Source organism: Bufo gargarizans, chromosome 10 (assembly GCF_014858855.1).
Source record: "Bufo gargarizans isolate SCDJY-AF-19 chromosome 10, ASM1485885v1, whole genome shotgun sequence".
In the NCBI taxonomy this organism is placed as follows: Eukaryota; Metazoa; Chordata; class Amphibia; order Anura; family Bufonidae; genus Bufo; species Bufo gargarizans.
This window is the reverse complement of record NC_058089.1, coordinates 111334854-111348456: the sequence shown is the minus strand read 5'-3', so window position 1 is coordinate 111348456 and position 13603 is coordinate 111334854. Positions and strand designations below refer to the sequence as shown.

General features: G+C 45.1%; 1 protein-coding gene across 1 annotated transcript in view; it reads left to right on the top strand.

Annotated features, from left to right (window-relative positions):
- Positions 1-13603, top strand: part of LOC122920828 (serine/threonine-protein kinase Nek11-like) — a 202856-nt gene that overhangs the window by 92722 nt on the left and 96531 nt on the right. Inside the window, exons 5-6 of the mRNA XM_044270580.1 lie at positions 767-831; positions 4765-4888. Coding sequence (XP_044126515.1) covers positions 767-831; positions 4765-4888 — 189 coding nt within the window. The remainder of the gene's footprint in view (positions 1-766; positions 832-4764; positions 4889-13603) is intronic.

Here is a 13603-nt window from a genome sequence, read left to right as displayed (position 1 = left end):
GATCCTGGACCTTAAGGAAGGATCCACATGGGATTAGAATCACCATTGTGACTCCCTCCTTGAAGAGAGCCATTTTGGCGAGAATGTCCACTGCAGAATCTCACCTAGTTTTACCACCAAAGTGTGGGAGAACATACAGAGTGCAATGTGGTCAACAAGGTTAGAAGGTCCTACAATGTTGCATAGCATCTCTTGGTTACGTGGACCATGTCTGGTGGCCATACCATTGGTGCACCAGCACAGAGGCCCTATATGCAAAAGAGCCCCATACCTACTAACTAAAAAAAAAAAGTACCAAGGCCTCCCTCGGCTCCGAATTACCGATAGATTGTGATTCATATGAAGAGAGAGTATGAAGAATGTCATAGTAAGGGCCAAGAAGCACTATGACGAACCCCGATCTGCTATTATACAGCATGGGGCCCATGTACTATTTTTGCACAAGGGCATTCTACTGTCTTTTAAGATCACCATAGACAGCGGGGAAGAGCTTGACTAGATTGTGTAAAGAGCGAGGTGGGCCAGCTTCCTGGGGCTGTCAATAGGACGATGGAGTCCCTTTAGATGAGGCTTCCATAACAATGGATACCCTTTGGTAAAGGGAGCTTGTAGTTTAATACTTTGAGGGTAAATTACTAGGATCTGCCATCAAGGTCCAATCAGTGGTGGTCAAATGCTGTGACCCTCAACCGTGACTAGAAGGAAGTGGCAGCAGGGTTATAAACGGATCATTTCCTATGTGTGAGTTTTTATTTTCCTCTTTCAGGTTAGTTCTGCACAGAGATCTGAAGACGAAAAACATTTTCTTGAAGGACGGGATACTGAAAATTGGTAAGGTTTGTTTCTTGATGTGTTATAAAGAGTGTGTATGTTTTTTCAGATATTTGACAAATCACCTTTAAGGGGCGTTCCAAATATTCCTAGATGTTGGCGCTGTATAGGGGTATAGGATAGGAGTGATAGAGATGTGGATATCATTCTTGATCCACTAAGATGGCCCCCATATCCTCCAGCTCTCCGCTAATGCCTTATTCACTCAGACGGTAGTGGCCTTGAGGAATTATTCTGTCACAGTGTACTCCCTCAGGCCATTGCTCCCTGGGGATAGGTGCAGTGGAAATGTAGAAGCAAAGAATGAGGCCAGAGAAAAACATAACGTCCTTTTTACTAAGTGCAACGTAGAACACAATACAGACAGTAACAGCAGGCTTCAGTGCAATTCTACTCTGGCACCAGCAAGGATATGGCAGCAGGTTGGTTGGTGGCAATTTAGCACTTAGGCGATACTGGCCTAATGGTTATTTGGTGATGGGTGGCTCAGCTGTATTCCCTTACAGCAGTGTTTTCACGCTTCGATGTGGGAGGGAAACACCACACCGAGCATAGGAGGGAAGGGGGGAGGACAGAGAATCAGGCCTGAGAACTAGGGAAGGAAAATGGACACCTCCTAGTAAAAACCCTAACCAAAATCCTGACTGACTACCAGTATGAACAGACCCCAAAGGTAGGTGAGTTCATATGCAGGAATACCTAGAGTCCTATCAAGCCCTATAGGACCCTGGTACTAATGGCAGGGACGAGACTACCTGTTCCTCCAAAAGGAAGGACAAACAGGAGTTTCCTTCAGGCCTAATACAAACAATAGGGAAATGCAACACACAGAACCCAAACAAAATACAAAAGGGAAAGGAAAGCCTTAACTTCAAAGGAGCAATGGAAGCACCAGGAACTCAGCCGAGATCCAACCACAATCTATCCAAAGGTCCAAACAGAAGCTATAAACTGCACAGCATTGTGGGAGAAGCAACTATAGATAGAGAAGGTTAAATGACCCTAATAGCCATACCTGGGGAAAGAAGGTGCGGCAAGCACCAGAAACACCACAGACGTCATTTGATCCAAACGGAAAACATATCAGATCAAACCACGTGTTTCTAGTCTCACCGATCTCCTGCCACCTGTCGCGGGAACATCCATGACAAGTGTCTGTAGATACAAAAGTAGCAGGTCTCTCTGCTGTCTGGAATCTCAAGGCTTCACTTGAGGACAAGTTTGAATAGTTCCCTCTTGACATTAGGTAACATGGAGCAGGAGCACTGCAGATGGCTTCCTCTCCATGCTATAGTGAGATAGGAACTCCTCCTCTTGGCAGGGGGCAGGACCAGGTCTCTCCTACCAAAAGGGGAGGAACAGGATGGTTAACCCTGTTCCTGCCAACCTTTGCAATTCCTTCCTTGCTGGTAATAATACCAGAAACAAACAGTAAAATGCATAGCATAACAACAATCCATTTATAGTACCCCCAGGTCTGGGGTACTACAGATGTGGAAATCGCTGAAATTGGTGTGTTTAGATGTCATTTAAAGGGGTTGTCCCATCTGGAAATTTAGGGCATATTGATATATCAGCTCTGGGACCCGCTCCTATCTCAAGAACAGGACCCTGTCTCAAATTAAGAGACAACTGCACATGCACAGTTTGCCCTACTCACTGTTGCACTTGCTTGGCTGTTTTTTGATGCCCATAGCTGTGAATGAAGGAGAACCCCACCTATCAGACATTTATAGCATGTTCAATTGGCATGACATAGATATCCAGATGGGAATTGACATTTAAAGGGTTTTTCTGGGATTTTAATATTGATGACCCATCTCCGCTGATCTAATATTGATGACCTGTCCTGAGGATACTTCACCAATATTAAAATCCCAGAAAAACCCCTTTAAGTTATGTACACCCCTGACCGAATATATAACAGAAGACGGGGTTGTTTGCTGCTCTGATAAGCAGATTTGGCAGTCAGAACTCTAAACACAAGTATACAAGGCAATTATTTATTCCGCAGAAATTTATGGAAATGTAATTTCCTGTACCGGAAAAGAAATGAACCCACCCAGTGTTTCTTATTGCTCAGCTGATTATAATATACAGCAGGTGAAGCCGTGAATAATCAGCACCCTGAAGTGCCCACCTGTACACAACGATGGGGGAAGTAGTTTTCGTAGATCTTGTGCTATGCACATCAGCTAATCTGCACACATAAAACTGCAGTGTAAGATATGGGGGATGTGTTTCAAGTTCAAATTTTGAATTAAAGGGGTTCTCTGTGCTTTTAATATTGATGACTTATCCGTAGGATAGGCCATCAATATCAGATTGGCAGGGGGTCCGATGCCCAGCACCCACAGCGTTCAGCTGTATGAGACGGCGCGCGCAGTGTGCACTGCCGTCTCCCATCTCTCTTCCTGCTGTTGCTGCTATGTCTATGGCAAAGCAGCAGCCAGCCGGAAGTGAATAGGAAGACGGCATTGCACACTGTGCGCGCCGTCTCCTCATACGGCCGATCGGTGGGGGTGCCTGGTGTCGGACGTCCGCCAATCTGATATTGATGGCCTATCCTGAGGATAGGTCATCAATATTTAAATCCCAGAGAACACCTTTAAAAGGGTTGTCCAGGGCTTCCTTAAGATAGGCCATCAATATCAAATCAGTGGGGATCTAGCGTGTTGGCACCCGAGCCAAAGAGTTGCTTGACAAGTCCATGGCACTTGGTCAAATACTGCAGCTTCTTCATTGTTTACCAGCCACAGTACCAGGCATTTTGCATTGGCTGTGCAGCATTGTCCCATTCAAGTGAACGGGTTTTTGGAGTGGGGGAGGAAACCCAACTACTTGAAGGAAACACGGGAAGAGCATACAGACTTCCATGAACATGTTGTTCGGATTTGAACACAGGACCACAGCTCTGGAAGTCAACAGTGCTGACTACTGAACCACAATGCTCCTCGTATATAGTATCTGCATCAAATCTGTTATTATACTGCCGTATATTAGGTTGGCTGGCAAGCGGTGGTTTCCCTTAGTTGGCCAGGTAGCGATATGCCTAATGTTTGTTCCACCTCAGAATGACAGCGGGGAAGGAATGGCCCAGGGCACTACTACTGAGGAGATCAAGGCATCCAAGACCTTCTCCATGAACAATATGACCTAACACAGAAGGCGAAGGCATGAGGTGTTGTTTTCTGTTCTTCTAGGAGGCAGAGCCAAATGTGAAGAAAGTTTAGAAACTGTGGTGTAGTTGGCACCCAAAGTTCTTGGGCATACACCTTTGCTGTGGAGACAATATCCTTGTGTGAGTGGGTCAGGAACGGAGATGCAGCAGAAACTGGGTGACTGCAGAAAACGGGCAAAAAGTAATGACATCTGCCAAGAGAAGGGAGACATAGACAATAGCATAGGTTCTTGTGAATCATGCCGAACCTAAGACGCAGCCAGAGGGAGTGAGAAAAGACGTTGCCAAGTTCCACAGTAAGTGAACCCGAGAGTTGGAGAGCGGGCCAGAAAGGGTAAAAGTGCGCAAGAAAGACATGACCAAGAGAGTGATCCCAGTGAGTGGAGAGCCAAGTTCAGGTAAAGTCACCAGGTGATGTATGTACACATGGCACTGACGTTTAAGTGCTGTGCCATCCCGTGGAAAGATTGAAAAGCTGAGTGTTAAACTGGTAATGAACCATGTGTTGCGACTTTCATACCTTAACTTATGAACATGGAAAAAATTGAAGTAATAAAAATTTGGGAACATCACAGTTTTCTTTTATCTCCCCATGAGAACATAAATTTTACATCATTATGGGGAAAATATTTCCAATTACGCCAAAAATGTAGAAGATAATAGTCAATGGAATGGCGTTCCACCATTACTATATATAAATTCACTTTACTCGGCCGTGGAGTATAATAATATTATCTTGGTTTGTGCATTAGGTGACTTTGGCGTGTCGCGGATCCTTGCCCCATCCGATATGGCCACTACTATAACAGGAACTGCTTACTACATGAGTCCAGAGGTGTTCTCTAACACAGGATACAACACAAAGTCTGATATCTGGTGAGTAGCAAACTGACTTACCATCTCTTCAGATTTTTATTTTTTTTGCATAACCATATCAGAAAGTGTCATCAGCGACTTATTGAAATCTCAAGAATGACATTTTACCATAGAAATAATCTACATAAAAAGATAGTACATTTCTGATTATGCAACATTACTTATCCGCGTATTGATTCAAAAGGTACATTTTGTATTACACTCCAGAGCTGCACTCACTATTCTGCTGGTGCAGTCACTGTGTACATACATTACTTATCCTGTACTGATCCTGAGTTACATGCTGTATTATACTCCAGAGCTGCACTCATTATTCTGCTGGTGCAGTCACTGTGTACATACATTACTTATCCTGTACTGATCCTGACTTACATCCTGTATTATACTCCAGAGCTGCACTCACTATTCTGCTGGTGCAGTCACTGTGTACATACATTACTTATCCTGTACTGATCCTGAGTTACATCCTGTATTATACTCCAGAGCTGCACTCACTATTCTGCTGGTGCAGTCACTGTGCACATACATTACATTACGTATCCTGTACTGATCCTCACTTACATCCTGTATTATACTCCAGAGCTGCACTCACTATTCTGCTGGTGGAGTCACTGTGTACATACATTACTTATCCTGTACTGATCCTGAGTTACATCCTGTATTATACTCCAGAGCTACACTCACTATTCTGCTGGTGCAGTCACTGTGTGCATACATTACTTATCCTGTACTGATCCTGAGTTACATCCTGTATTATACTCCAGAGCTGCACTCACTATTCTGCTGGTGGAGTTACTGTGTATATACATTACTTATCCTGTACTGATTCTGAGTTACATGCTGTATTATACTCCAGAGCTGCACTCGTTATTCTGCTGGTGGAGTCACTGTGTACATACATTACTTATCCTGTACTGATTCTGAGTTACATGCTGTATTTTACTCCAGAGCTGCGCTCACTGTTCTGCTGGTGGAGTTAATGAGTACATACTGTATCAATCTGTTCAGCTCCTCCTGCTCTGTATCAATCTGCTGGCATTTTTATGATGACAAGTTACTTTTAAAGGGCATCTGTCAGCAGTTTTGTACCTATGAAACTGTCCTGTTGCATGTGCACTTGGCAGCTAAAGGCATCTGTGTTGGTCCCATGACAGATGCCCTCTAAGGTACCCACAGTATCACCCATCTTTCCATGGCTTAGAAAGCAGTATAGATATGTAGATTCAAATCTCCTATTTCTTTACCTGCATTTCAGTCTTCACTACAGTTCTGGCATTCTATTCTTGAACCAGGAAGCCCAGGATGAACAATGTTACTCTGTGGCCAGAGCCTCTGGGCAGTGCCCTGTAGAAAAAGCTTGTTTATTTTTTTAAATATTGATGTTGCCCTCACTGGTCTCGATGTGCCCGGCCGCTTCCTACCTCTTCTCTTTTGCGTTGGCGGTGGGGCGGTTGTTTGGGGCGGTGCGGCATGCAGTGTCAGTCTGGCTTTTTGTAGATTTTAAAGTAAATTGAATAAAAACATCAAGACATAAATGGAGATGAAAAGAGCAAAGAGTCTAAGCACCATAGGCAGCATGGAAAGTCAAAAGGGACTCATTGCCTAAAGCTGCAGCAAAAGACAGAGGAGCAGCAGGTTCAAAACTGACGAGAAATCAAGAGACTGGAAAAAAACTAAAGTCCATAAAAGACACAACTACTTAGGTAAAACTTTCTACTTAGTAGAGCCGGAGTCCTGCGTATAATCCCACCGCCTTCCTAGGTGCAGATATAGGGGGCGCATAGGATACACCCCTGATCTATAGAGAGATAGAAGTGTTAGAAAACCAGGTTATAAACTCCGGGGCCTGGAGATTTTTTATATGGGGGCAACTCCATAGTCGGAAGTGCTTCTAATAGAATCCACATCAGTGCCCAAGAATGTGGCCTCCGTAGACACGTTAAAGTGGTTGTACAAAAGTAGAAACTAAAGATCTACCTTTTCCCCCAGAAATAGCTCCACTCTTGTCTAGAGGCTGTGTGTGGTATAGCAAGTCAGGACCGTTGATGTGAATGGGACTGAACTGCAATACCACACACAGCCCCTGGACAAGGGTGGCGCTGTTTCTGGAACAGGTCAAGAGCTTTATTTTTTCCTAACCTCTTGGCCCTAAAGTCAGTGTTATGTTCTGAAGAACGATTGTATTGTTCTTCCTTGTACTGCAGCAACGCATTCAGCATTTCCGCGCAACCAAAGTAATGGACATCATCCATTGTTCTCTGCTGTCTCCTAGAGATGCAGCACTTTGGGTCTTGATATTAACGAATAGAAGAGGGTCTGACTCCCAACACCCTTGCCGATCAGCCGTTTAAGAAGGCCACCTCTTCCTAGGTCATCGGTCACATGGCCTAGGCGAAGCTCAGTCCCGTTCAAGTGAAAGGGCCAGAACTGTAATACCAAGCACAGCCGCTATGCAATGTGTGGTGCTGCGCTTGGTAAGCTGTGAGGAGGCTTAGCTCACTTATTTTGGGCTAAAATAAAAAAATGTACGGTGTAATCTGTGTAGTTGCAGAGCAGCAGGGTTCTGTGTTTACATTGAATCCTGTCATCTGACAGCTCATGTGAATCCCTAAATACTTATTTAAGCTACATTCTTATCAATGCAGGAAGAATTGAGCTGTAAGGAATATTTATGAGGGCTGCACACTGAGCAGGCAACTCTGCTGTATGGGGAGGGGGGACGACTCCATTAACAGGGATCTCAAGTCTCCCCGACGTTTAGGGAGTCTCCCGCTATTAGATAGCGGCTCCCTGACGCCCGCATGTGAAACAATGTATCCCGGAAAGGTTTACTCGCAGTAAACCTTTCCGGCAACCTGTAGCAGTGTCCCCTTCTCGGCGCGTGCGCACAGTGCAAGAAGAAGCCGATGCCAGCAGTCTGCAACGGCGCATCAGGCTGAGCCTGTGCGCACGCGCGGGATCTCAAAGCGGGAGGAGGGAGGGAGAGGCGGCACTGAGGAGTAGAAGGCGGCGCTGGGCACGACCGGCGATGCGTGCAACCGGGCACCATCAGGGTTATAGCGGAATATAATGGAATTTAAGGACGGAATGCAAAACGGAAGGCTTTGAGAGTCGACGGGACTTTTTTTTCCCCATCATACATTAGAGAACAAAACAGAACCGTTATTTGTGCCCATAGAAATGTATTAGGACGGAGCCTTTTAGAGGCTTCCGTTTTGCGTTCCGTCCTAGAATTCCATTATGTTCCGTTATAACCCTGATATAACGGAACAGTATTACGGAATTACGAACGCTGATGCCAACCCGCCCTTATTCATGTATGTGAAGACCACGTTCGCACAATGGAATCCACAACTTTGTGCCGGATCCATCACATGGCGGACACCACCAGTACCTAATAGGGCCCATGCATGCTATCCTTTGTTCAAATCTGTAAGGACTGTCTACAGACGGCAGTGTGAACAGAGGCCGAGCACCAACTGATTTATGTGTCCCTCAGGGTCAGCATGTTGATTGGTGCTCATTAAGTGCGGTTAACATTGTGAGAATGGGAACGAGCGATCACTAGTACGATCATTCATCCCCCTACTGTTTTCATCTGTTGGCAGCACCTCCTCAGTTTACAGGGAGCAATGTGCTGCAGACAAATGATCCTTTTTAGCAGCACATATAAGATGCTATCACCAGTTTGTCAGGTCATCAGCGGCACCATTATATGGGGCAGTGACCAGGAACGATCGTTGTTCCTTTCAGATCATCAGCCCCTGCAATCATGTGTTTATTATTATTATTAGAAACGTGTTTTTTCAGCAGACCACAGTCCTGCATCTACATTAGGGTGTGGGATGAGCGTTCGCTTGGATACACAGTAATCAAATTTCCGATCATCTGGAAAAAAACATTGCAGTTTTCGAAGAGCGGCGCATTGATGGCTTTAATGCGAGGATATTTCATGAGGACCAGTGACAGAACTGGCACATTCAGGCCACAGGATCACATCTGTGCGCTGCTCTAGTCCCCTATGATGGTATTCAGCGCTAGGGGATCTCAAGTCTCTCTCAGGATATTTTATGCTTCAGTTGAGCCATCTGTAGATTTCCAGGAATTAAACATAGAATCGGAAAAAGCCTTCTGCAGCTGTGACTAAAGCCAGCCCTCGACACCTTCCACCGCGCGTTCATTACTTATTTCTGAAGATGTCGGACTCTGCAGGGACTTCTGATCATGCAGCGAGGAGTAGCAAGGCCATTGCAGCGCTGTGGCAGGTCTGAGCCTTCTCTGTACTATGACATACCATGCCATCATTTCATGTGGGGTCTGACAGTCTGGAAACTACAAACTAATCATGGTACTGTGGAAAAGCTTCATATGTTCATTGCAAGTAGCGGACGGGACTTCATGGCAACATGAAAATGATGCCCCGGCCCAAAGTGAGGATACCTGCCCTGGACAAAGTGAACATACTGGCCCTGCCCAAAATGGAGATGCTGACTCTTCTCAAAAAGATTCTACCCCTGTGCAAAATAAGATTTATTTTTCCCTGCACAAAATGAAGATTATGCCCCTGGCCAAAATGAATATCCTGCCCCTGCACACAATGAAGGTACTGCCCCAGCATATAATGCAGCCTCTGTCCAAAATGAAGATACTGCCCCTGCACGAAATGAAGACACTGCCCATGGACAAAAAAAAGACACTGCCCCTGCACAAAATGGAGATACTGCCCCTGCACAAAATGGAGATACTGCCCCAGCACAAAATGAAGATACTGCCCCAGCACAAAATGAAGATACTGCCCCAGCACAAAATGGAGATACTGTCCCTGCACAAAATGAAGATACTGCTCCGGCACAAAATGAAGATACTGTCCCTGCACAAAATGGAGATACTGCCCCTGCACAAAATGGAGATACTGCCCCTGCACAAAATGGAGATACTGCCCCAGCACAAAATGAAGATACTGCCCCTGCACAAAATGAAGATACTGCTCCTGCACAAAATGAAGATACTGCCCTGGCACAAAATGAAGATACTGCCCCTGCACAAAATGAAGATACTGTCCCTGCACAAAATGGAGATACTGCTCCTGCACAAAATGAAGATACTGCTCCTGCACAAAATGAAGATACTTTCCCTGCACAAAATGGAGATACTGCCCCTGCACAAAATGAAGATACTGCCCCTGCACAAAATGAAGATACTGTCCCTGCACAAAATGGAGATACTGTCCCTGCACAAAATGGAGATACTGCCCCTGCACAAAATGGAGATACTCCCCCTGCACAAAATGAAGATACTGCCCCTGCACAAAATGAAGATACTGCCCCTGCACAAAATGAAGATACTGCCCCTGCACAAAATGAAGATACTGCCCCTGCACAAAAATGAAGATACTGCCCTGTCCCTGCACAAAATGAAGACACTGCTCCTGCACCAAATGGAGACACTGCCCGTACACAAAATGAAGATACTGTCCCTGCACAAAATGAAGATACTGTCCCTGCACAAAATGAAGATACTGTCCCTTCACACAATGGATATACTGCCCCTGCACAAAATGGAGATACTGCCCCTGCACAAAATGGAGATACTGCCCCTGCACAAAATGAAGATGCTGCCTCCGTACAAAATGAAGATACTGACTCTGTCCAAAATGAAGATGTTCCCTCTGCACAAAATGAAGATACTGCCCCTGCACAAAATGAAGATACTGCCCCTTTGGAATTTGAAGATACTGCCCCTGTGAAATATGAAGATACTGCCCCTGTGGAATATGAAGATACTGCCCCCGCAGAATATGAAGATACTGCCCCTGCACAAAATGAAGATACTGCCCCCGTGGAATATGAAGATACTGCCCCTGCACAAAATGAAGATACTGCCTTCACAGAATATGAAGATACCTACTCTGCCAAAAATAAAGATTCTTCCCCTGTGCAAAATAAGATAGTGTCCCTGAACAAAATGAAGTAGTCTTTGTTCAGTAACTGCTGACCCAGTCTTATCAAGAGACCTGGTGTGTGGCAAGTGGACAGGCCAAGGTCAGGGCAGGCAGAGGTTCTCCAATGAACTCTGTGCACCTTTGCTCCTCCTTCTTTTCTGCCAGCCCCTCCCTCTCCTTGATTGACAGGGCCAGAGGTCCTGCATAGTCATTACCATGGCCTTATCAATCAAGAAGGAGAAGGAGTGGCTGGCCCTACAAAGCTCTGTGCCCAGGTTTAACCGTAAATTTCCTGGTGACAGGCTCCTTCAAGTGCCTAACGAACAAGTGGTCTACGATAGCATCCGGTACCGAAACATCAGCTCTTCTCAAGCTTCTCGGTGACTCCTACTTCAGAGGACACGACTGCCTGTTTACCGCTTCCAGCTTTTCATGACTTGTTAAGTTACTATGAGTCACCAAACCCAGTTGGCATCAACATCCAGTTTCCTCGTCCTTTCTCTTGTCTCTCACCCACTCGCTTTTTCTCACTCACTAAGTGCAGATGAATGAAAGCGAAAATATCAGAGGAGCTTGGAATGAAACCAGAGAAGAAACCTGGCAGCCACTTACAAGCAATGTCACAGATGAGTTCTCTTCTGTTCTGCCTCATCCTGAGTGTCCTCCAGAACACATGAGAAGATTTGCTAGATCTGAGTGACCCGAGCCACCCCCATTATTTTTCCCATTTCTCATTGTCTTAACTTTTTTATTCTGGTCACGTATGGTGGAACTCTTATCCCTTATGATCAGCAAAACTTTTGAAATTTCTGCAACGTCCCCAGCTGCTTGTGATATCCATCCCCGCAGCTGGTTAATCCTTTCTAATATCTGGACCGATCTCCACCATGAAGCACGACGCATGGCCAAGCGCCAACGAGGGTTGTTTGAAGTCAGCTAAAAATACGTTTAGTTTGTTTCCCAGATCTAACGATCCTGTTTACAGCAGATACCGCTGAAGCCGCTTCTTTATCCTTGACAATTGGACCCAGCTCAATATATCTTCTATATCTATTCACATCAGATATTAAGGGCAAGCAGTTTTTTGACATGTTTATAGGATGCACTCCAGAGAAGAAATGTATACACTCTGAAAATCGGCTTCCCTGTTAAAGCCAAACCTGGACTGCTACCATCGAAGTATCCTAATCCATTCCTTATGAGTGTTATATATGAGATTAGATTGTATGTGCTTGGCCACAGTGATGGAATGACTTGTCAGCCAAGGAAATAATGCCAAAAAAGAGCTATAAATCCACTGCATAGACATAGCTACATAATAAAACTCTGTCTGCCCACTGTCACCACTAGGGGGAGCTGATAACCTTCTGTAAGTGATTTATACATTGACCTCGAAGATAATACAGTATGTTGTAAGCTCCCAAGCTCCCCCTAGTGGTGGATGCACCCAGGTTAAATTCTGTCATTCAAGATGGACATCTCACACTGAGGCGCACCAAGGGGCTACGTCTCGCCCCTAAGTTCATTGAAGCCCTCATTTGCATAAATAATAAGAGTCTTTTTTTTCTATTTTCACAGGACAGATATCAATTTAATTAGCAGGATTGACCCGACCAGGCAGTATGCCTGGTTTAATAGGGTCTATCCTACTGAAGGCTTTATTATAAGTGGTTTTCCAAGAGTTATATACAGATGACTGGAGCCTCATCCTCCGCCTGAGACATCGAGTCCTTCACTCACACGGCCTTTAAGCAGATCAGCCCCATTCGAGTAAATGGGATTGAGCTGCAATACTAAGCACAGCCACTGTCCTATCCTGAGGGTAGCCCATCAATATGAAAATCCCAGAAAACCCCTTTAAAGAGGAGCTGTCCCCCCTCCTGGCATGTCCATTTTAGTAACTACTTGCAGTCCCCTTGTAGTAACAATTCTGGAGTATTTATTCTTATGACTCTTTGTGCCATTCCTTTATTATTCCTGCTAGAAATTCTGAATGAATTGCTATCCGTTTACAATGAAGGTCCAGCTGGGTGTTACCAGTTGGGGGGGGGGGGTGTCACTATCCAATCAGTATTACAAGTGTCAGACTGTGCAGGGACACCCCCCAATCTGGTAACACCCATCTGGACCTTCATTGCCAACTGCTAGTTAATCAAGCCAAATCATATTGGAAATTGATCAAATCAGGAACAGGGCATTGGTGTGGGTCTCGGCAGCCGCTGCTCTCTAATCAATCATCTCTCAATAAATCTGTATGGGAGGGAAATTCCTTTAAGTTGTACATGGACCTTTTGGGCTCAGACTTTCTTGGAAAATCTTAAATATATCATTTTTACAGTTGGGAAACCAGAAGCGATGAGGTATAAAAAACATTCTCTGCTACTAAAGCGAAATGTCTTGCATGGACGTTTCCTCTGTATTCTGCGCTCGGAAGCAGGATTTGATGTCCCGCTATATCAAAGAATCTTTGATTTCTGACACAAGACCCTACTCACAGCGTGAAACACTTTCAAGCACTTCTTGAGAAGCTACCGCTCTTCTCATACCCTCGCCAGTGTCAGAAATAAAATATCGTATATATAGTCCATAGGCAGACCAAACCCAGGGTGGTCCTATATGTAGTGTCAGCCTGCCCACGGTGTCTAGCTATAGGGGATGTAGAGTTACAGTGGCACCCAGGCCTTGATGCCAGTGCTGGCCAAAAGTTTCCCTGCCACATAAGAGGGCACCTGTATTACAAATGGCACAGGGGGCATACCTCCAGACGTAAAGGA